Here is a 24,516-nt window from a genome sequence, read left to right on the forward strand (position 1 = left end):
ACCAGAGATGTGTCTGGTGTTGAGATTGCTGTGCAGAGTAGATTCTGTCTGCATTGATTTTGCCTGACTTCTAACAAATTTTTTTGCGCGTGTGGGTGGTCATTGTCGAATGATTCTAACCTACTCTGTTGTTTTCCTCCAGGTGGACGGTGCCTATGTGGCAGTGCGCTTTGGTCGTGAGAGTGGGCCTGGAGAGGATCCTCTGGCTGAATGTCGGCTGCTGCGTCGGGACGAGCTGCAGCCTGTGAGGGGATCCGCCACGCCCCGCCTTCCCGACTGTTTGCAGCGCATGCCCCGACGTGTCTGCCTGCCTGATGGAGTGCAGCTGCTGGCCATGGCTATCGACTCCCAAGGTGTGAACTGCTGCGGCTGTGTGTGTGCCTCCAAAGCAGTACTGTCTGGCTGGAATGAAAGTTATTGAAGGAATGAGGTGGAAACACTTCCATGAGTTATTACTTCTTCCTAGCGAGACTTCGGCGCCTATTGTATTATACACATAATTAGTGCTCTACTTGCATTGGACATCAAAAATTTGGCAGCTTTTAGGGGCACTTAGTCCAGATTTTATGGTATCTGTCCACATACTCTCATAGTTATGTTTTTCTAGGCAAGAGTTGTTGGTAAAGAACATTCTTAATCTCTGCCCAGGATTCAATCCTGGGTGACAATGTATCAGTCATTGTGGTGGTCATCATCATTTTAGGCTGCTGCTGTTACGCCAGCTGTCAGTGTTTAGAATGGTGACTTGCATTTTTTTTTTTTTGCACAATGAGGTCTTTCGGTCATTCTAAAGCTAGCTTTTTTGTGAGGCAGTTTGCCAAGGTATTAGTGACAGTCATTTTTGTAATCTGTACATATGAGCACTGTTAATTTGTCTTAAAGGGAAGCTGAAACACTTTTCGAAAAAAATGAGTTCTCTGCGGCATTCTACAGTTTTTAGTCCCCTGAACACGAATATCTGGTTCAAAAAGGGCGGAAACAAACGCAAGCGGCTGTTCTTTCAAGAAAACGCGCACCAGCGTCTCAGGGCATCGCGCGAACGCCGCTGTTGCCCGTGATTGGTCGGGGCCGCTGTGACGTCATTCGCGGCAGTCGCCGGTCGGCGCCGCCGTTTCAGAGCGTAGCCGCGTAGCACGCTGTTCTGTTCTGGCTTCATAGCTGAGTTGTAAGCATTATGGAACGTTCTCGCTGTCTCGGACAGCTTGTATCGGACAGCTTGTATTTTCGCCGTACATGTTCGCGAACCGACAGCCGATACGGAAAACGATGGCGGCAACGGCGGCAACGACGATGTTGAGTGTGCCAACAGTGAGAGCGATGTGTGCACCTTCTCGCGCGGTGGAAATCTTAGCTGGTACGTGTTTTTTTTTTGTTTTTTTCATGTAGCTGCACGTTCCAATGACGGGAGAAAAAATGCGCTAATGTGTCACTGGGAACTTGCTGCTGGAAGAATGCCGAAGCACTAACTTCTCATTAGATTGTAAACACGGGTGAAATTCCGCTATGTCAAGCACCTTGCCGCTGCTTGTCTAAATTCCCGTGTTTTTTTTAGTGTTGATACACGATCGCGAACATAAGTGCCGCGTTTCAAAGCGCGCACTTGCAGTGCTGCGAGGTACAGTCGTGGAAGTTGCTTATCATACACATCCAGAGATGGCCAGAGGTATTATATGTGCAATATTCATACTATGGTTCGACGACTTTGCGATTGCAGCTCGATCAAGAATCGGTATGCATGCTCCATGCTAGTGTTGACATAAAGATATTAGGCAGTTTAGCACCGCTGTGTGGTAAACACGATAACTGCAACCGTACGTCGAATGTCACTAGGCAAGCCTATACTCCATTTCATACCTCAGGTGCAACGCTGTGGAAGGTACGCACGAAGTCCGGTCCCCAAAATTGATTACTGCGCGCGTTTCCGTCCATGCTTCGCAACGTGCCAGCGGCGTTTGCTCGCGCGAGCATGCACGTGAAGCTGCCGCGACGGGCTGCAATTAAAAATACCGAAAAGAAAATTGATTTAAAACAACGTGTTAGCAGCCGTATAAGTACAGGGATTGTTTCTATGGGTAAATTCTTTTTTTTTCATTCAGAACTGAGCTTATATATGGAAAACTTTCTCAAAAATCAGGTCAGGAAACACCGAACTTTTCCTAAGTGCGAACGCAGCCACTGCAAGAAGTATCTCAAGCCCTGATTGCACAAGTTGCACCTGATGAGCTTCTTGTCCTTCGGGAACATGTGAAACACCACATCGTCTCGGCGGCCTGTGTTCGCACAGCCGAATGTGCACAGAACGAGGGCAGGTTAGGCGCCCTTGGCTGTAGGCACTCACGCAGCAAGGAAAGGAAGCACCAGTTCACGAAAATCGCAAAAGAAAACAAACGTCAGCGGCGGCAGATCTCTCGTAGCGTCGTTCAGTAAAGCGCAGGACGGAAAGAGGCATGCCAGCACATGCCAGCACGCCGGTCCTGCAGCTCGGTCCCCGCGAATGACGTCACTCTCGCCGGTTCTCTCCTCTGGCAACCACTTCACCCGGCGCTCCGGGAAGCGATGGGGGCGTGTCCACGGGGGTGATTTAAAAAGCGATTTCCGCCCCTTATATTAACAAAACGAAGAAAAAAATTTCGGAACCGTAAATTATTAGGTCTGTTCTTCCCAATCCCAGCAATTCATGGAAATTGAAAACCGTTTCAGCTTCCCTTTAATACATAGGAAATGTAGGCGCAGGTCTCCTAATGAAACCGTGCACGAGAAACAAGCCCCAGCATGTGCAGCTAGCACTTTGTGTTCATTTGAACCATGACCGGTGCCGCCATTAGCTGGGCAGATAAGCTATGCAGGGAAGCGTACTTGCGAATTTAAAAAAAGTTCTGTTAGTCGCACTACCAAGCTTGGTGCTGTTGGCTGTTTGCTTGGTTCATCCAATATTGATACCTTCCTGCAATGCAAATGCCTGACCTGCTCAACAGTGTGCACAGGAAAGGGCTGAGTCAGGTATTCAGGGGGAGAGAATAAACAGCTCTGAGTTGACGACATTGCATCTTGATGTTTCGGTGCTCCTGCATGGCCTAATTTGGTGTGGAATGGCTACAATTTCTTGCAATATCTGAAATTCCATATAATTAAATATTTCTGTTTTGCACATTTGGTGCTACTTCTGTCAACCTTGTAAATTCAAATGATAGTCAGTTTGACTTATTACCAGGTATCTCATGTTTTGTTGACAATGAACATCTGGGGTTCATGCTGAATCTGCTCTTGTTATTGCATGTTATGCGAGCGAACATTTATTAGCCCGGCCACAGCGGCCACATTTCGATGTCCTGGGAAAAAAAAAAAGAAAAAGCTGAGAACACCCAGATTTAGGTGCACGTTACGGAACTCCAGGTTGTCCAAATTTCCGGAGTCCCCCACTACGGTGTGCCTCATACTCGGGTTGTGGTTTTGGCACCCAACACCCCATAATTTAAATTTTTGCGCCTACAGGATGCGGTGAGAACACAACAGCTGCATGTATAAAAATCCATCTCCCAGTTACAAAGTCCACTAGAATATGTGCTTGCATTTCCATATTTTCCAATGTTTGGAACCTGATTCAGGCTCACAGGGATGCTACTACTGTGCCAATTGCGCCACACTGCACCGAGACGCAGACTCTGCTCTATTCTGCCACGTTTCAGCAAAATATAGGAAATCTGCACCTAAAGGGTTGCTTGCACTTTAAAAAAACGGAACTGTGCCCTCAAGCGCTGTTTTACCGCACCATCTAAAATGGTATGACATGGACTAGCAGCTGCATTAGCTCCGTGGTGGGCCGAGTCAAGGGATCGTACTGATGTTTCTTCCGTGGGTTGCTGTCTATATTCTATACCTTCCATCCTGACACATGTGGGTTGCTTAGGCAAAGGGACAACCTCAATTTTCTGGTGGCAGCGAGCAAAGCCCGAGTCAGACCCCGCGCTCCTGTACGAGCAATGTAAAATGGTGACCGAAGTTTCAGACGCTGTATGTTGTCTCGCTCAATTTTTGCGAACATAACGCGCACATTGGCACTGATATAGAGGCCGTGAACAACTTTTCTGCTATTCAATATATCGCCTACTCCACACTTTTCTTGGTGTGGTGATTCCATGGTGTAAAAATGGCCTACGACCGCTACGAGGTTTTTGGTCGCCTTGGCACCAAAGAGCAACTTTCGCGTTTGGATACTGACAAAGTGTCGCTGATTAAACCTTGCTGTATCTTTTACGGCCGTAAAAAATTTTGCTGCCAGATGACAGTAGAAGTCAGTTCGTTGCAGTGAGATGGCCTGCAATATCTTGTTGGGACCAGTAAAGAGCTTCATTGATTGGGCATGAGATCATGGGCTTGACTGGTGGCCGGAGCCCTAGATTGGGCCCACGGGTGACAAGCCGGCAACTACATGGAACGCTTTCACAAAGTTCTTTTTGTGCTTACTGGACGGAATGGCGAAAGCTCGCGTGTATAGGCAGAACGCTCCAAACTGAATTCGCTGATCACAGCCTAATCTAACAGCGTTGCAGGGGCACAGTCAAAGGTCACGCCCTTATATCTTCACTTCGCGACAGTGTGCAATGCCCATCGAGCTTTGTGACGAGTGAAAGCGAACCGCTCCAACCATGTAGACCATCGCAGTATTTCAAATAGATGGTTGTCAATGAATCACAGCACACAGAAAAATAAGTAAATATTTCATACCGCTGGCAGTTCCTTTCTTCAGATGAGTGCTCCAGCTTAAAGGATAAATTTATCGGAGCGAGATCACCCTTACAGTTTTCAAAATGCTTCTGAATTCTGCATGCAACATGTCCAAGGGCTTCTGTGCTTTACCACCAATTTGTCGCAGTCAGCAGTAAGGACCGCAATAAAAGAAAAAGAAAGGGGGCGGGGTTCATTTTTAGTGTCTGAATTCATGAAACAGTGACCACTTACTGCTTTCTCGTGTGTTGCCCACTGTAAAAGTCCCAGATAATATAGTTTGCAATCGCTTTCATAAACCTGCACTGAAAGTCCATTTTACTGCTGCGAAATGTATTTTTGGCTGCTCCAAAAGCTGCTCTGAAATAAACTAATTGTAATTCCATTTATAATTGTGTCACGATTATCAGGTAATAATTTGCAAACAGTGTTCTGATTCCTTGTTATCTTAAAATATATTTTTCTCCTTAATCAGGCATCCATGCTGTGGTAAAGAATGGTGGCCAGCTGAGCTACATGGTGTACAACATAGTGACTGGACGTGCTGAGCAGGACAGCCCTTTCCCCACCTACCTGCAATCGTTCCTTGGCTTGGACCAACGTCAGATTTCTTTGTCCATCAGCGGAGAGGTGGGCCTCAAATGCTTAAATGTTCATCTAGGTTTAGAATGCATGCTAAAGATGTGCCGGAGATGTGCATGAATGATGTATTTATTATACAGTTAAACCTCGATGTAACAAAGTCGGTAAAATCAGCACTTTACTTTGTTATTGGCGGCGAGGAGTTACGGAGTCGCCATCTATCGAAAGCGCCTCGCTGGCGTAGTATGAGGGATCACGCGGTGCGCTCCTCATAGGTTTTGCTCTCAGCGCTCTCTGAAAACACCATGCGGGAGCTCTCCCGGACATTTCTGTAAGTACTTTCGAATACGAGAGAAGTTTTTTACTGTCTAAATAATAATCTTGGGCAAACTGAAAGCACAGAATCGTTTACAGACGCTATCTCTTTACCGAATACATACAGTGAACGCCACTGCGCGCAGTCGCCGCGATGGAGTCTCCTGACCGGCTACTTACGTGAAAGGTAGGCAAACGCTGAGAGCAAACTATGTGAAATGTGTTCTTATAGTGTTTGTATAACTAAATGGAGCGTAATAGAATGAAGCCTCAATGCAGCGATCGCACAGGATCGCAGCGACCAACTGCGCGTCTGCATGCTTGTCCGCGCACTGTTTCGCTTTCGCCGCGTGCGCGTTTTCGCACCGTGCCATGAGCTTTAGGCCGCAGAATATGAGCATTTGACAGTATACAAGCAACCATTGTTGCGTGGGCACTATCAGAGCTGTTCAAAAAGAATTTCATTGTAGAGACTTCGACGCCTCGGGGACTGCAGTGATGTGCCGTCGCGACGATTCATCTTTTTTTTTCTTCTAAATTCTTGGACGTTTCAATATTATTTCTCGAGTTGCGTTGCACTGTATGTTTATCGGTGTTCTCAGCGTGCTATTTCCCGCTGCTTCTTTTTTGTAATCCAGTGCATTAATTCATAACACAAACATGACCATATGCCATGCTTCTTTTTTGATGTGCTTCTTACCGCTCCCTTTCCACTCCAGTGAACTTGCCAGTATCTATAGCATCGACAAGTTCATAGACCAAACCGTCATGGCATTAGTCGGGCAGTGGACTCGGGCGAGCGTCTCAGTGCACGTTTTCCGAACATCGCAGACGTGGCGCCGTAGCAGAAATCTTCCTCGCGTCTGTGCTTGCTGCATACCCGAGTTGTAGCCGATGACTGTTTGCCGGTTTTATGTTTCGCGAGCCAAACTTCACGCAGCTTGTTCTGCGGCTGCGTGTGAATAAGGCTGACATCGGGCTCCGTTGCGTACGTCCGGCACTGCGGCACCAAGCAGTAGTCTACCATGTTGCGCGCCTTCAAAGGCAGCTACTACCTATTGTAGTGCTTTCAAGCGTTGTGAAGGAGACACTCAAAGCGGGAAAATCTCGCCACTAAATGAGGACCGCCGCGTACGAGGGAATTTAAACTCTCGTTTTCAGCTCGCTTCGGCGCTCCCGAAGCAGCCGACGCGGCCGCTATGTCCACGTGATCCCTCGTAGCACATCACGCCAACGGTGGTGCCAGCTTTTCCAGTGGTGGAGCTCGAGGCCAATTATAAAATTTCATTATATTAACATTCAACCGTCTCTGCAAGTAAGTACAGTCGCCGATGGATTTTGCTTACACAGAAGGGGTCATAAGGATTTTAAAGGGATGCTAAAGATCAGTGCTGAATTTAGACTGGCAAAAGAAGTATTCTTTCCAAACGATTTTCACTCGGGGCTCTGCATGCATCATTTATAGACTCTTTGGCATTCCGTGCAGTGTGGTCGCAATCGAAGCCATGGTTACCTTTCCCTATGGGAGCTGTGGTCACACGCAGACCTAAAACATTGGCTTCCGACGGTCGCACTACATGGTTTGTTTTCATGTAGGGCATTACCATGAGAAGCCAACATTGCTTATATACCTGCCTGTCGGGCTACAAGCTCACATCTTTAACCCTTTGAGGGTCGAATTATTTTGAAAAAAACTTTCCCAGGTGGTCAAATGACTTTATTGCGGATCTTGAATGTACAAACTGTATAAAGTCGGGAATAAATAGTAAAAAAAAAAAAAAAAAAAAATTAGGAACAGTATTTTGGTGTCAGCATCACTCAGAACTGCAAAATGTTCAGTAGTATTTCAGAGTGTGGTACTCTTTGAAACACAGGTCTACGCACAGCGCCTTATTGCAGTTTGCACACCTAAAATGTGTGTCTGTTCTCCTCTTGGAGTGATGAGTTGTGTTGGCGCACACGACATCTCTGCGTGCGGCTGCCTTGGGCAGAGGTCTGAGGCACCCTCCCGCGTAGGCGCGTTGCTGCAGAGAGTGAGAATACCTCGTGAGTGGTGGTGATAAGCTAAGAGCAGCGCCAATCAAGATAGAAATCAACTTCCACTGCCCTGCAAGAGAGTGCCGACAAAGAGAAAAATGATGTTTTGGGCGCCTCCGTTGCGATCACGCGGCGAAACTGAAACCGCAAAAGGGGTGTTGCCGCAGTCTGCGCGACGCACTGAATCTAGAAATCAGTTCTGTTTATCTCCCCAAGAAGGTAGCACAAATTTCAAATGCTTCTTGCAAGTCCTGTGGGAGATAAGGGTTTCTCCTCCGTACTCTTGGGACAAAGGAACGACAACACAGTAGTGCAAACAGTCACAAGGGCATTTATTGCACCTTTCATAGATCAATGCCTGCTAGCCGAGTTGCTATCCCCAAAACATGCCGATGGGCGCGCAACAAATCTAGAAGTCCGACTTACCGCGACCGCATTGCGAGCGAATATGTTCGCCCCATGCTGGATCCCAACGCCTGGTCGTTCGCGTGTTCGGTCACGCCAACGGTCGTGCGTTCGAAGGCGGCCGCGCGAGGCGGTCTCTCAGAAGCATGGTCGCAGCGCGCGCGGAATGTCCACGCTGTTCGCCGGCCCACCGGGAAAGAGACCTGGTCGTTCGCGTGTACAGTCACGCGAATGGTGGCACGTTCGAAGGCGGCCACGCGAGACAGTCTCGCAGAAGCATCCGACGGCGCCCACGCGGACGTCCGCGCCCGCCGACGACCTCGAACCAAAGAGGAGACGTGCCTTGCCCCTCGGCGCCCGAGTAACCTCGCCTGTCGGCGGCGTTAGCAGCTGCGCAACACTAGCGCCATCTCTCGCACTGCGCTTCAACCACTCCGACCGCCGCGGCCCACGCGGCGACGCCGCACGGAGACGGGGGCTATGCGGGAAAACAAGATATCAGGGGAGGCGCGACGGTCGCGCATCCCCACAGTCCTAAGAGGTGGCAGCACCTCCCAATGAGCACATATCGTCATTGTGGCGCGAAATTTCGAACGGAGGGTTGAAACCGTACCCGTACAGCAAAGACCTTGCGGGACAGAAAACCGCCGCCGTACATGTACGGCAAAAACTTTCAAAGGGTTAGAAAAGCCACAATAATTACGTGCCTTGAACTGTTCTGTATAGGCATGTTGGAAATTGTACATTAAGTAAGCTTTGTATGGCCCAGTGCAGCTATAGACTAGGACACGATAGCCTCGCACCCAGACTAACCGAACGCATACTCTCGCACCCGGGTTGCCCAGTCGGCCAGCGCCATATTGTACTGGGCTGCCAAAACGTGTTCGTCGGCGACCAGTAGACATGGCAAGCGCCAGCTCTAGGACTCCAAAGTGCGGAAATGTGCCCGTTCACGCGGATACGAAGTACAAAAAGGCATCTGGGCGGCATTGCGTCGTGTTTGGATGCCAAAACAACCAGCGCTAAAGGAGCAGGTTACTTAGCACTGTTTACAAAGAGCACAACACACGTAGGGAATCGTACCGGTGTTGTGTTTTCAGCTTGCACCGATTTCCATCCGCAACGAAGAACGCCAAGCGGCGCCACCGGTGGATAGCTGCAGTGAATAGGAAGAGCTATTAACCCAGTAAAAATGCACAAGTGAGTATCGCAGGTAATGCTCGACAATTGCATGCTTTCAAAACATTTTATCTCAAAGGGGACCATTAAAAAATGCATTTGAAAAGTCACGGAGAGCTCAAAACGAAAAGACCGGCACGAGCGAAGATACTGTTCCAGGAGAGCAGGCCCTGTCTCTACAACTGCCCCTACTGCTCCCGCGGGAAAATGAGTGAGGCTATTTTGAAGCTAGAGCGGCGCGAGGAAATGTGTCCGATGTGCCCACCTATGCAAGGAGAATAGGTGACGCCAACGAGGAATTTGCCGCATGCTTCTGAGCACTTATGGGAGAAACACCGCTTTCCGGAAACTCGGCGCAAAGCATACGCCCGGGCAAAATTTCGCCGCGTGATGCATGTTGAAAAGTAGATTTTTCATAAAGCTTTATCGCGCAACCTTTAATAATATAAGGCACCAACACAGTGCTGTATATTCCTTCACAGGTTACGTGCCAAAAATACGGAGATATTACAGCTCACGTGTTCTAGCATATATAGCACGCGGTTTGTACAAACGTAATAGCGTACTTACGCGGATGTATTGGCTTCTGCAGTCTGCATGGCACTCAGTGTGGCCATTGAGGACTTACATGCGGTCTTGAAGTTTGATTGAATCGAGACAGCGAAAATGACAGGTTAGAAAAAACGTGAAACACGCCTTCCGCCCAGCTAAAAAGCCCAAGTTTCGCTTTTGCGCCGGGTCACATCTCCCGGTGTGGCAGCCCAGGCCTGCTACTTCACGGCGCTTGGGATAGATGGCGCGACCGGTGCTCAACAATATGGCGGCGCGCTTTGAATTCACTGTGTTCTGGTGCATACAGTGCTTTATTACGCCTCCTATTTAAAATTTAAAAAAGAGTTGCTTGCTCTTGTTGACCCTACTCTAACAACTTAAGTAAAATACTGGATCTAAAGCTTACTCGCCTGTGTATTTGTGTTCATTTTTGAAAGAAATAACAAAAACTGTTAGTTCTGAGGCAAATAAGTAATGTCCTTATGCAATATAAATGAGCAATCACAATTAACACTTCATAACCTTTTCCTGTATGAAACTTCTACATGAATTTGTGAATTTAAGCTGGAATATTTAGAGGGCCAATAAATAAACAAGTAAAGCCCTGAACCAATATGCATTCTGACTTGCATAGCCATAGCAATAATGCAAAGAATACAAATATAATTTGTGTAAAAAAAAACTCTTACCCTTCCTTACGTCAGCTAAAAGCAAACAAATGAGTACGTAGTACCAAAACACTGATCAGAACTATGCACACAGTGGGTGGCATTTCTAGTAAGATGAGTGGAGATATCGGACAAATGTAACATATACAGCATTTCACTACCATATACAGTTAAACCTCGATATAATGAAATTCTATATACAGTCAAACCCAACTATATCGAACCAGTTTACATTGAATTATTCTATATATCGAACAATTTCTGAACACGGTATAGTTACAATGAGTATATATAGCAAAAATTGCGCTTACATCGAACAAAAATAATAGTGACTCCCGATATATCGACCGTCAAGCGGCGGAAGAGTGCCCCCAGAAGTTGGCTTTCCCTCGTGGTGGCGGGGAAACCCAGTGGCATGGTTCCATCCAACTGTTCTCCCTATCCTGACCGCGCTGCCTCAGGTGAGGCATCGACATCTCCTGGAAAAAAATTATCCTGTCCCGCCCGCAGACAGCCAGACAGCCAATTAGAGGCTCTTTTGCTCTCGTCGTGCAAGATGGTGCAAGTGCGGGTGGTCTCACTGCTTTTCAGATTCATTGTGTTTGCGTCTTGTGGGCCTTCTCCCACAGTGTTGCTGTGATAAAGCCATTGTCGTGAAGCTCGAAATCATAAATTGGGTCGAATGCGGTGAGAAGTCGGATGTCTCTGCTGCGTGCAAGATTCCGAGGAGCACTCTCAGCATGATCTTTAATAGGGGGAGATTAGCTAGAGCGGCCAAACTCGCGACCCAGTGCCTGTGGCGCCCGACGCGTATGCACGTCTGTGTTCAAGTGGTTCATCCGAAATTGCTTCAGGCATGCCGGCCTCCGCGTGCTCAGTGATGACTGTTAATTCTGATAAATGCGATGAAGCCGTTGCCGCCAAATCTTTAGCAGGCTTATATCGAATTATGCTCTATATCGGACTGATAGGCGTTTTTTTGTGAGTTCGATGTAGCCAGGTTCGACTGCATCATTTACTTTTTATAAAGTATTGTCCGTCGAACATCATGTATTTAGAACCTCAATATAACAAAGTATGTTTGTATACGATTTCATTACAGTGGAAACACGGAATAACGAAATCCCACTACAACGAAATATTTTCGTATCTCTGGCGAACACCCATAGGATTCAATGCATTTCGTACCTCTCGACAACAAAATGTCGCTGTACTATAATCTCACACCAATAAAATTTGCTGGAAATTAACCCCACTTATTGCCTACTCGTGCAAGGCTAGCAGGCTCCAAAATGTGCTCAAATGCAATTGCTTTACACTAATATTGCATAAAATACCACCACATTACACTTGCGTGGCTGCTGCCATTTTTGTTTACAAAAACAGCCAAGCACTAGAAGTGATTGCATGCGCTGGAAATTCGTCATAGCCACCATCTTGTATGTTGATCGCCCGTTTGAAGCGGCACGCATATTGCTACCGACATGTGACAATGGTTTTTGCACACCTAGTGCGTTGTGTAGTGTGCACCTTGGTGAGAAAAATGCAGCAAAAGGAAGAAAATCCACGTCCCACCTACGTGGAATTGTTTTTGGTGCTTTAGAATGGCAGTCACAACATGGAGTGCCATGCATCAGGCCGTGATTGAGCTGTTGTCTAGAAATACGCATCCCTTGCTTCAATAACGCTGGTTTCAATTAAGATTGATGTTATTTCGTGTTTGAAATCTTGTTATTTGTTAACACATTGCTGTTCCATAATCACCGACACACAAGCTGTTGCTGTTTTAGGTAGAACTGTTCCACACGTATTTAATGGGCTGTACTGAAGAAGGACAGCGATACATAGTAAAAGAAATATAGCAGTGCACCTGTTTGTATTTCACTTAATAGATGAAAAATCCGGGTTACCCTTGAACGACCCTTGTATAAGAGTAATACTGAAAGCACGTAATGAGGTTTCTTACAGAATTGTAAATTTTTTTTCTTAATTGCACATTCATTTCATGCAGAACGAAGCGTTGACATTGCTGCGCGATGGAAACAGCACCATCTACCCTCTGGCTAAGGACTGTGTCGAGAGCATTCGTGACCCCCAGTGGCTGGACTTGCCTCCTGTACGGGCCCTGGGCTTGGGTGTACACCCACTCAAGGATGCTGCAGCCAACCAGAAGAACCAGATTGGCATTGTTGTCCTCGCGCTGGAGGTGGGAGGCCTTTCCTTGGCTGGTTTGTCAGATGTATAGTCACTCCTTGTGGAATATCTCACAGAAAATGTTATTTTAAGTGCCATGTTTAACCCTTCTGCTGTCATGGACGTACCGGTACGTCTTCGCGCTTCCCCCCACAGTGTCACTGACGTACTGGTACGTTCTCTATCGTGCATTCAAAATTTCGCACCTGAGCGCAAAGCTGGCGCTCCTGGACTGGCCACGCCATCTGCTGGCTCTTTCTACAAGTTCGTATTTTCGCCTCGACCTGTGTCAGTACATGTATTGAAGAGTACGGTGCGACTGCCACTCGCGCCTCTCTCTTCGCTGAGTGGCGCGGTGGCTCCGCGTTCGCTGTATCATGCGTCGCGCGCGTGTGGTTATGGGATAAAGGGTTGTCTGCCATCTCCGCTGGTTTGAAGGTTTTTATTTTTCTTCTGTTGGTGTGTCTGGTATGGCGCGTCAAGTTCAGAGGCACGCGCCGTGCTGTTGCCTCTCCGAAAAGAGTGACTCGATTGCTGCTTTTGCTCTCTCGCCGCATCCTCGCTTCTGACTTGCAGCAGTAAACGTAAAGCCCTTCGAACTTTGTTTTAGCCTTTTTCTATCTCGCTCTTGTCTTCTTGATCACGCAATGTCCCATTTCTCTCCGTTGTGCGGGCGACTGAAAGCGCATCCTCTCTGCGCACGGTTACTTTTGGATGGCTGAGCGCGCGGACCTTCGTCTGCTCATTGGAGCGGTGGCTCAATTCCGATTCAGAATACGAGCCGAGCTCGGATTCGGACTCTGACAGTCTCATGCGAGGAAGTGGTGAGTTCCGCATCGTCAGATTCGGATGTTGAATGGATGTTATAGTCAGGCTGATGATGATGATGTTTACTAACAACAGCTGCAGAACACTGAAATGTGCATATTGCATTGACTATGTTGTTTGTATACCAATCATAATCAAAAATAAATTGCAATGTTCATTCCCTGTTATGCTCGTTCCCCGAAATCAAGCCGACACTGGCGGGGCGTCACGGCCAGAAAGGTCCGACAGCGAAATGGTTGAAGGGGTCCAAATCAACCCTTCAGGCTTGGTGAAAAACATTGTCTGCGGATAGCATACACTGCTGTGAACATCTCAGCCAAGTTTTGCAGTCGTGCGCAGTGCGTGGAGCTTGCAAGTGGAGCACGAAGTCGCCTTTCTCTGAAATGCTCTCATTTCAACAGAAGCCTGCTCCTCAGTCTTTTCTAGCGTGAAGCGGCAGAATTTGCCTTTTGCCAAGTTGAGTCGAACACGGTGTGAAGTTATGCGACAAATTGCATAAGTCCGACTCACCGCGACCGGACAGCGAGCGAATATGTTTGCCCCATGCCGAGCACCAACGCCTGGTCGTTTGTGCGTGCGGTCACGTGAACGGTGGCACGTTCGAACGAGGCCTCACGAGACGATCTCGCAGAAGCATTGATCGGCACACGTGTGGAACATCCGCACCACTGCCCGATCCCGAACCGAAGAGGAAAAGCCTTCTCCTTTCCACACCCAAGTAACCCCGCTGTTAGGTGGTGTTAGCAGAGCCACACTCGCGCCATCTCTCGCAACGCGCTTCAACCACACCGACTGCCGCGGGCACCAGAACAAGCGGCGAAGCCGGATTACAGGAGACGGGAGCTATGTGGGAAAACAACATATCAGGGGACGCGTGAGAGTCCTGCATCCCCACAGCAGACAAATAACCCAACATGTATGCACGGCCGTGTATAAGACGTCGAGGCAGTTGTGTACAAGTGGTTCGTCCGAAACTGCTTCGGACGTGCCGACTTTCGTGTGCCCGGCGATGACTGAAAATTCTGATGAATGCGACGAAGCCATTGCTGGTGCTGCGAAAGTTTGTCGCGAGCTGTCAGACTTTCTGGGAGCCATTGACAGATCAACGGTCGGTGATTTTGTGAGTGCGGATGATGTTGTCGCGACCACGGGAGAGCCCGAAAACAAAGACTACATTGCTGACATTGTACCAAGCACAAGCGGAAGTGAGCACAACGAGAAAAGCAACGACGATCCCGTTCCCACATCCTCCGAGGTGATTGGTGCACTTGCACTAGTCTGCCGCTTCTGCGCGAATGTGGAAGGTTGCGACTGCAGCTGCTCTGACTCTTTAGACAATGTGGAGAAGCGCATGCTGTCGCAGCAGCAAAGTTGCCCCAGCAGGAGAATACAGGACTATTTCATGCGAAACTAAGCTAGTTCGATCAATAAAGTGATTTATAAATGCCATGTGCTTTTATGACATCAAATTCTTTAGCAGGCTTATATCGAATTATGCCATATTCCGAACTGATGGGTACTTTGTTGCGAGTTTGATGTAACCGTGTTCGACTGTGGCAGATTCCCATACACGACTGCTATTGGCCAGTAGCTGACCTAAATCAAGAAGGGTGTTTAGATCAGTGCGCTTCTTCCTACTGTTACTGTGTATATTTATTGACAAAGTTTAATAAACAGGCTGAAGTAAGCGAAAATCTTCTTTCAAACTTTGATAACTGCGTGCTTCACGAAGACGCTGACTATCCTCTGCTCACTCTCGGCTGCGGCTGCCTGCTGGAATTAAACTTTGGCCACCCTTTTTATTGGTGTCGTAGCTGTCGGGTCTCGCTAATTTCGACTAGTTTTGAACACTCACCTAGCCTCGTACCATGTGAAACTTAAGGTCGCGCCACATGCACGCTTACCAGTGCATGCTCGCGTCTGGCCGCTCTTGTTTAGACGCCTTGTCAGACTTCGCTTTTTATTGAGCTGTTGATAGCGCTTCAACATGCGCAAGTTGGATCTGGCTACTATTTGTCGGTGAAGATGGTGCAGGGCAAAGCCAGTCTGCATCACGTAGCACAGTCAGACTGGTGCATAAGAGCGCTGAAGTCCTGTCGTGCACAAGGCAAACTGCATTTGCATGTAGCTGCTATCTGCTACATAGTGTAAATAACTGCAGCTGCTGCGGGGTGCCACGACAAGCCCATTCGCTGCGCGCACTGTGGCTCGCTGAGGGCAACTGTGTTTGGCTTACATTTGGTGTGTCGTATGTGCCAGAATTTGTAGTAGTGGCATGTATGTGAATATCCAAAATAAAATTTGGACTGTGCACTACGGTGACATTCAGTAGAGTTGTGGTCACACTTCCCTCCACCGTAGCCTTCGCAGTGCAAGGCATTGAAAAAGTGGAAGCCCCGTGAAGGGGCTGTTTGATTGCCATGATTGCCAATAGCTCCACTTCTGCTGTACGTATTGAAGTACTTTTTTGCGGCAAGGTATGTCCGAGATATCTTGCTTTAACTTCACACTTAGATAAAAAGTGGTTCAGGGCCCTTCTAAAGGGGGATGTGGGCAATTATGGGAAATGATTTGATGAAATTTGCTATGTCAATGTAATTTATCAGGCTGATACCAGATATGGAAAGAATTTCAATAAATAGCTGTAGCTCACAGAACGTGGTTACATTATTTACCCAATTTGAATACATGCCTTTTTTTCTTCCAAGAGCTGCGTTTCTTTCAAGAGCATGCTTTACCGCATAACAGGAGTGTATTGGGCCAAAGCTGACTTTAAAAGAAGTGTGCGGTGAAGATGACTTTAGAAAACTGGCTGTCGTCGTGTGTCGTCGTCCAACTCCTGCCAATTTTTATTGCTAAGATATTGGGTGTTGATTATATTTCTGCTTTGTTTAGGAGCTTTAATGCTATTTTACATAGTTTTTTACTTTAGACACATAGAAAGCGGGCGCACATTAGATTCGGAGGTGTGTTAAACTTGGCAAACACTACCAAATGAATCAGCGATTTGTTTTGGTGGTTTATCTGCATATTGTTTAATTCAACCCGCCAGACAATTAGATAGATCTTGTCAGTCCTGTCAAGGTCGAATTAATATAAGTTGACTACATTCATAATGTTCGCAAGTTTTTGTCATTGCAGTGCATGTTATGAAGCGTTACTAAAAGCCCAAATGCATTTTTAGGAGCAAATGAGCAGTTTGTTCACATGCACAGGACATTTCAGAGAGTGTGAATGATCGCTGTATAGCCGGTAAAAAGTCTGGCTGTCTGAGTGATTGTTCATTACTGTGCCCGTGCAAATGAAATGTATTGCACTATTGCTTTAATTTTATGTTAAATTGCTTACAGTTGAGATTTTGAAATATTTGAAGGCTGTTTGAAAAATATTCGTGTTTATGAGTAATGACTGTTTGATTAGAAAACTGCATCGAGTAAGACACTTTTTATTCGTTATTTGAAAATTTAGAATACAGTTGATACTAAATATGGCAAACTCAAAGGAAATTGCAGAATAGTTCAACATCTCGATAATTCAAATGATAAAATATGCCTATATAGAACTTACGTGAGATTTCTATATATTTAGGGATGTTTCCCGAAGATAGTGAAAAGCAGGGACTTGGCAATTTGCTTCTCCAAGGCTGTGTCGTATGCACAAAAGTTGACTTAATTTTCGCTCGCAAACATTGCAAGTTGCTCGTGCTGCAGAATGATTTTCTATATACCAACGCAATGCTAACCCTAAAAGCCTGTGTCTTCCGGACGTGGGACCGCAGTGCACATCACACGTGTAAAAGTGCTTATTTTGCATTCCTATTCAAGGTAATGTAGAAATGGAAACACCACGCAAGCTAACTAGCACTGTGCCACCATCAGCGCACTTGTTCTGTGAATTGCGTGAGAATGTGCCTCTCCATGTGTCCGTTACAGTACCAACAATGCAGCATTTAAACGGCTGACCGTCACACATGGTTAGCGAGCCAGACGGACTGTTGTGTCAGGTTTCGAAACCGACTTTCTGTTAGAACCAACCATCCTGACTTCTTGACTGCTCTAAAATGTCCGCAAATCTCTTCTTGCGTGCTGCTTAGTGTTATGACGCCTTCGTAGATGGTACGTCCCTTCGTTCTTGGCCCTTCCCCTCTGGCTCCTGCATCGTTGACTGCCGAAACCACACACACTGTGTTAGTTTTGAAAGTGGCTTTCAGCTTGCATAACATGCATGTCCATTCCCACTCACGTGTAACCGTGCAAGCCCGAATGAAATGCTGTCAGCATGGCCTTGCGAATCATGCCGCAACGAGTCTTGTGTGCCAACGCCGGAATGGCTCTATCTATGAAGTGAGGATGTGGCATGCAGTGGTTTTGTTAAATTCAAACTAATCTAAAGATTCGTTCAAGTGGAGGCTGGGGTCGGAATCGTTTTGGTCACTCACAGAATCCTAAAATGCCCATTTGCAGAAAGGCCTTGTTTACAAGAAAACAAACCCAGCAGCGCAGCATCTCCAATTTGGCACCCCATGCACGGCGCCACTCATTGAGAAGGTTGAGTGTTGTCCACACGTATCGGATCATGTGGCCTTTTGCGTTCTTGAAGGAGACTGGCAATCTGCTCTTGCCGATAACGAATGGCTGCAGTTGGCACTAGCCATCCTTGTGCGGTGTGCAAAACTGAGAGCATCTTGCTCATTTTAGAGCGCAGCTCTTAAGGGCCCATTCCTGCATTGAGCGTTGGTGGCGTAACCGAGCGAATGAGCACAGCGAAGGATGAAAGAGTGAACGTGCGGGATGAAAAGCGAAGAGAGTTCGAGGAGGAAAATGGTGGAGGGAGGGTATGGCGAAAGCATGAGAAGAAAAGCGTATTGCCGCTTTGCACTGATGATGACTATGAGATGGCGCCAGAGTAGCGCGTGTCGTCTGTTCACCGATGGCATGCAGCAAGCAAGTCCAATGATACTAGATATGAAAACAAAGCGCTGCATTAGCAGAGGTCTGTTTGCGGCGGCGGCTGTGAATTGCACCCACATGTCACCCACGCGCTATCACAATCTCCTCATTAGCGAGGCAGTCGGGCCACACTTCGCTCGCAATGTGGTGCCACACGAGATAGATCATTCATGTCAGTAAATGTATGGTGAAATGAAAACGCATAGAGGTGCCCTCAAATTTCGCATTAGGGAGTATCATAATCGTTGGTGAATTTTTTTTGTGTGTGTGTACTTTACTGTGTGTACAGTACTGTATGTGTACTTACTGTATGACTGCAGGTGTTGTCAAACAAGAGATTCAATCTCTTGTTTGACAACACCTGCCAAAACAGTGCTGTTTCAGATTTGTCTGCATTAAATATATGAAGTTCAAAAAATCATGTGAGCCTTGAAAAAAAATAAAGGTGGTTACCGTATTTCTCACTGTCCTAATTTTTTTATGTGTTTGTGTGGTTATATTAGTTAATGCTTACACATTTGCGCACTTATATTTGCATTGCATCTACAGTTGTAGATAACATTGCATGGTTTCATGCAGGCACAAACTCTGATGTCATCAATTCTCAGAGGGGACGTTGAAACTGTGCGTCAGACACTGTATAGCCTGGAGAACACGTCTGGTAAGTTTGAATCATCCACAGAGAGGTATATATTATTGGGCAAATGACGAATGCATTCACTTGAATTGCTTTTCTTGCCTGTGTGGGTGTGCGTGCATGTTTTTCTATTGATAAAGCATCTTTTTTTTTTTTTGTTCAAAACCATGCATTTTTGGTTTCTCTTCCCAGAGGCTCCCCTTTTCTCCCATTACATCATTCTGTTTATGCAAGTACAATATTTGAGTTGTATAATAGCCCGTCTTAACTTCTATGTTCTAGATACAGAAGCTGGTCGTGCAACACTTAACAGTATCCTCAACGAAAGATGGGATGGCAACCGCAACATACTTCATGCTGCTGTCTCAACCTGCTTTCCAACATCTAATAAGGAGAACGAATCTGGAGGTAAACCTCACATTTGGGACTTGGGCCGGGCCATTGTAGTGGTGTGACTTGCTGTATAGTATAGTATTACTTTAACAATAGCTTCTTGGATGTAATATTTTTTTGAGATATTTGCGGTGTGCATGAACACTGAAGGCATATTCTTTAGATTTATCGATGTTCTTACCTTTCAGAAAACTCATCGGGTAACATGGACTCCTTGGATCTCCTCTCATCCTCTTCAAGCATAGCTGTTTTATCAGGCCGCAAGTAAGTGAACGGTGCACTGAGCACACAGATGTGGAACAACATCATAACAGGCGGCCTTTTTTTTTGTGCTTTTTAACTACTTATATCACCAATAACCACAATGTTAGCACAATGGTTATTGCTTTAAGTATGAACAGACCAGCCCAAGAACAAGTTCTGTTAAACCATCATTCCTCAACACAGGCTCTTTTCTGTGTTCTGCTCCTTTCTTTTGTATCAACAGTTTGGGTGATGTTCATCCCATCACCTTTCTTTAGCCTGTCGTTAAAATGCTACAGTTATTGCTTTAAGGATGAACAAACGAGCCCAAGAATGAGTTCTGCTATACTGCTTAAAGGCTGTGAATGCAGCTATGCTTGTGCGAATATCAGTTTTAAGGTTCAAAGTGAAATCAAAGTCAATTGTAAGTACTGAATAATTTCGAAGTGAATAGTTCGAATAGGTGCCAGATTTGCATAAAACCTTTATGTAACTGCCAGAAGTTGGCAAATGTTAAAAAAAAAGTTTTTGCAAAGATGCAGGGAGCTTCATCTCTGAAATCGGCTTTTTTTTTTCTTTTCAAAGTGCTGTTAGTATTTGGATATTTTTATGCAAAAACGTTAGTGCAACGCAAGAGGTTGAGCCTATGTACTTGAAATTTTGTGATTGTTGAATCAGCGGGAGCACATCGCGGCTCGCCCATTGCGCGGTCCAGCAGTTGCCATGCATCATCAAGATGCCATGCATCATCAAGATGCCACGCATCATCAAGATGCCACGACACCTGCAGTTTAAGCTATGCTGCAGAAGTTCAGCTCAGTGCTGTCTGCCTACATGCAAGCCTAACCCATTCCGTCCAGTAGGCGCCCAGACGAATTGTAGACATGCTAGCTGTAATTGTAGACTCCTCAGCCGCGGATGCGACACCGGTTTTACAGTCCTCAGTTCTGCGCGTGATCCCGTGCCCGGCCTTTGATGAGCCACTCGTTAAGCAGCAAACTTATTGCGATGGTTTGCCACCTGCCATCAGGCATGCCAGTGGCAAATTTTTGTCATGGCAACATTACTTTGCCTGTTAAGCCAAAGCAATGTGGCCTAACTACTGCTAAGTACTACTGTTTTGGCTGTGAGGTCAAAGCAGCAGTCTTCCTTACCAAGTGTGCACAACCTAAGTTATGGTTTGGTGCTGAGTTGACAATCTATTCGCACTGGCTGTGTGACTTTTGGATAGTTAAGAAACCTACTCACCGACAAAAGCGAGAGTGTGAGGGTCAATTTGAATAGCACTGATGCTTTTCACGGCTGCCATTTTTTTCGTCACTGTGCACATGGATCTTGTCCGAATAATTGAGCGGGACGCTGGGCGGCATTGAATACTTCGGTCGCCGTTATACATTACTTCAACAAAGAAGGCTGTGGTGTTGCAGGATGTTAAAAATAATTGAGGTCCAAAAACTTGCTTGGCAACTGTAAAGAAATAGTTTGCCTTAGGCTTGTGTGGACCATGAGCCATGTAATAGCGATGCTACTTGCTCACCAGAACTTTCGATTCTACATTTTAAAATTCATGTTTGTTCACTTTGAGCCAACATGAATATCAAATAGCATAATGTTCGTTTGAATACTAGGAATTACTGAATATTCTAACAAACTTAAGTGCTGCACTTGCATTAGTTCCTACCTCGATAAACATACAGCTCTAGGTTGAAATGCAAAAACAAGTTGTTCTAATGTTGTTATTAGGGGTGTGCGAATACTCCAAACATTGAATAACTGATTGAACACGGTGTTATTAGATTTGTTCTTTGAATTCAATAGTCAGTGTTTGAAAATATGAAATTTTGTTTAATGGCTTTCAAATTTTTCAAATTTTCAATTTTCAAGAAATGGGATAAATTTTATTCCAGCAGCCTTAGCAAAACATAAAAAACAAGAAATTATGTAGTAAAGAACACTGAGCGTGCTATGTTGCTCTGGGAGCCAGAATCTTTCAGCTAAACAGCAATCATTCGAACTCAAATTTCACTCGTACCTTGCATTTGGCAGTCGGTATTGTTTGGTACTACATCTGGATGCTGAACCTTTGGAGTAAATCAGAGTATGTTTTGTTGCAACATTATTTCATGCAGTCGTTGAATTCATGAGTATTGTCATTATAATTGGTGTTGCACTATAACCAAAACAATAATTTTCAAAGCCTGCTTTCATGTGTAAAATACGTAATCGAAGCAGCCATCCATATTCGACAATTGAAGCACGTGACTGGGATGTTAGAATTCTTAATACTTTGCAAATGTTAAAAGCAACACCCAAGGACTGGCTTTCACAGTCTCCACATGGAGCAGACAAGATAAGACAAAGGAATGCAAAAGAGGAAAGCAAATTTTTTACTTTTCAAGTAAAGTGCATGCCACTGAAAAGTCCCCAGAGTGGAGCATAGCCTCTGAGGTTGCTAACACGTCGTGTTAGGCTTATCCGAGATTGGGTGATGCACTCGTGCCCTTGGGCCACTCGAGTCTTGGTGCAGAGGCTCCTGTCGCCTAGGCAATCCCTGCATGTCCACAGCTTGCGCCATGCTTCTGCAAAACATCTTATACCATGTGGCTATATACAGCACGCTGTTTTTTTTTTCTGCTCCTTGTTCGTTCACATCGCGTGTCTTCCTCCTCCGCATTGCCCTCGTCGCCCTCCCCTCTGCTGCTGGCGCACGCTGTTGAGAAGCTCCCTCGCTTCATCACTTGTCTGCAGGATTTTCCAGCAGCGACCCCTTAACAGGTACTTCGTCTCGGCAATATAAGCGGTACACATATGCGTATGAGTTTATGGGCAGGCTAATGGGAGTCAGAAGAGGTCGTGTTATATCCATTTGTGCAGTACTATAAGCGGTTACATTTAAGTGATCTGAGCTGTAAATAGCACCATCAGCCGCGACCGTTCAAACTAGAGAATAAAAAAGGCTGCATTTCTCTCTACAATTGCTGCTGACGATGCCCATTTCCGATTTATATACTAATTGGCCTACAAGACTGTTCTATCAACTTAAATCTGATAAAGTACCACCACGTACATTTCGGAGAGCCCCAGTATGCAAACAAACTGTTTGTTTATTCCTAATGCTTTATTTGTGCTTTTAATAACTGCGCTTCATAATGTGCAACGTAATGGCAGAAACTAGTTGATGTTTTGAATTCTGGGATATGAGCACGGTTTTACATTGATGTGAAAATGGCTGTTCAATATTCAAAAACTATTTAACATGTAATGTTTTCTTCTGGCACTGTTCGATTGGGGCTCTAAAATTACTATTCGCACACCCCTACCTGTTATATACTAATTTAGTTGCTCACTAGCCGGTGGTACCCTTACGCCATGGTTGATGCCCTTTATGCACGTAACCCCTTGTGGCGCCTCCCCTTTGTGCAGCATGTCGCTGTGCGAGATGATGCGGAGGGCTACGTCGGCCGCGCTTAGCCTGTCGGGGCTGGAGTCTCAGGATACCGAGCGGGACTCGGACTTCCCCATCCCAACGCTGACCTGGCCACCCGAGCCATCAGACTCCTCAGCTTCCTCTTCCTCTCCAGGCAACGGTCGCAACAGCAAGGGCATTGGTCAGTGTCTACCAGCTTTGCATTCCTATGTGTATAGAGTGCAGTCCACTTATAGTGATACCACATATGATGATATATCAGTTATAACGATGAGTTGACTTAAGAGCGTCAGCTTATGCATTAGGGCTATGAGAAAAGAACCCATATATAACAATATGTCAATCACTGCATATATGATCTAACAATCAAAATTTTGCCTTCTGGACGGTGTTTTCCTTGCAGAATAATCATAAAATTTGCATTGCTAAGTTCCCCTTAAACGAACGATGCCAAGATGGAACGATACATTTGCCTACGGGAGTTCGTATCTGCTGCCATTAACCGTTCAGCCCGTCCCACCCATGCGCCGTGCTGATAGCAAAAGCCATGGAAAGCGGCGCTAGCTGGCACAGCGCGCCACCATATAGCGCCAGCCGCTTCGTGTCTGTAAAGCCCCGTATCTGCGTCGCGCATGATCCTGCTATGCGCGAGGAGAGATAAAAGAAATGCGAGATGCGATGCGGTGCCAATCCTTTGGCCCCTTCTCATTGAGCGCGGAAATGCGCCGCAAAAGCAGCAGCGGACGGGCCAGTTGGTAGAACATAGAGCCAACAAAGTACAGGGTTGCGTCGCTTAAGATGAAGCCGTAAATATTGCAAGACTCAAAGTATGAGCTTATGCAGGAGCACCACGATCATGCCAGCTGCAACAAAGGACCATGCTGATCACTGGACAGGGTGATCGTTGTTGCGATAGACAACAGCGTTGTCGGACGAGGGTGATGAGGTTGACAATGACCCATCTTTGACACCGACCCCGATGTTCACGTGAAGTGCACTGTTGTCGATTGCGTCAACTGTCGTCCCTCGCGTCAATCATTGATTTAATGCACTCTAAATTATTGCTGCTAGTGCGCAGCAGCCGGACACCACAGTTGTGAACATGAAACTCCCGCGAACGCAAGTGCAGATTTCTATTTTCTGACTATCTCGGCATGCCTAATGCTTGATACGCTGTTTAGAGGTATAAATAAACATTTTATTTTTAGTCTATTTTATACAATCCCTATGTTTTAGCACAAGTGGCAAATTGGTTTCGGAGCTACAAAGGTGTGTTCGGCAGCTTTTTTTACGGCAGTCCCCATATAGCGATGGTAGGTTATAACCATCAAATTTTTCGTTAGTCTTGATATCATTTCAAGTGGACTGCACTGTAGTTGGCAT

The 24,516-nt window shown here is 46.2% G+C and overlaps 1 protein-coding gene across 11 annotated transcripts in view; it reads left to right on the forward strand.

The window, feature by feature from the left end:
• The window catches only part of hyd (E3 ubiquitin-protein ligase hyd), a 173,635-nt gene that overhangs the window by 40,339 nt on the left and 108,780 nt on the right, over positions 1-24,516 (forward strand). For 7 of the 11 annotated variants that reach the window (XM_050171479.3, XM_050171482.3, XM_050171480.3 and 4 more), the window contains 8 exons: positions 143-353; positions 5,201-5,355; positions 12,475-12,669; positions 19,013-19,094; positions 19,353-19,478; positions 19,652-19,727; positions 22,428-22,481; positions 23,130-23,314. In XM_050171479.3, coding sequence (XP_050027436.1) covers positions 143-353; positions 5,201-5,355; positions 12,475-12,669; positions 19,013-19,094; positions 19,353-19,478; positions 19,652-19,727; positions 22,428-22,481; positions 23,130-23,314 — 1,084 coding nt within the window. The remainder of the gene's footprint in view (positions 1-142; positions 354-5,200; positions 5,356-12,474; positions 12,670-19,012; positions 19,095-19,352; positions 19,479-19,651; positions 19,728-22,427; positions 22,482-23,129; positions 23,315-24,516) is intronic. The other 4 variants (XM_050171485.3, XM_050171488.3, XM_050171486.3 and 1 more) reach the window with 1 other exon arrangement.

Source organism: Dermacentor andersoni, chromosome 6 (assembly GCF_023375885.2).
Source record: "Dermacentor andersoni chromosome 6, qqDerAnde1_hic_scaffold, whole genome shotgun sequence".
In the NCBI taxonomy this organism is placed as follows: domain Eukaryota; kingdom Metazoa; phylum Arthropoda; class Arachnida; order Ixodida; family Ixodidae; genus Dermacentor; species Dermacentor andersoni.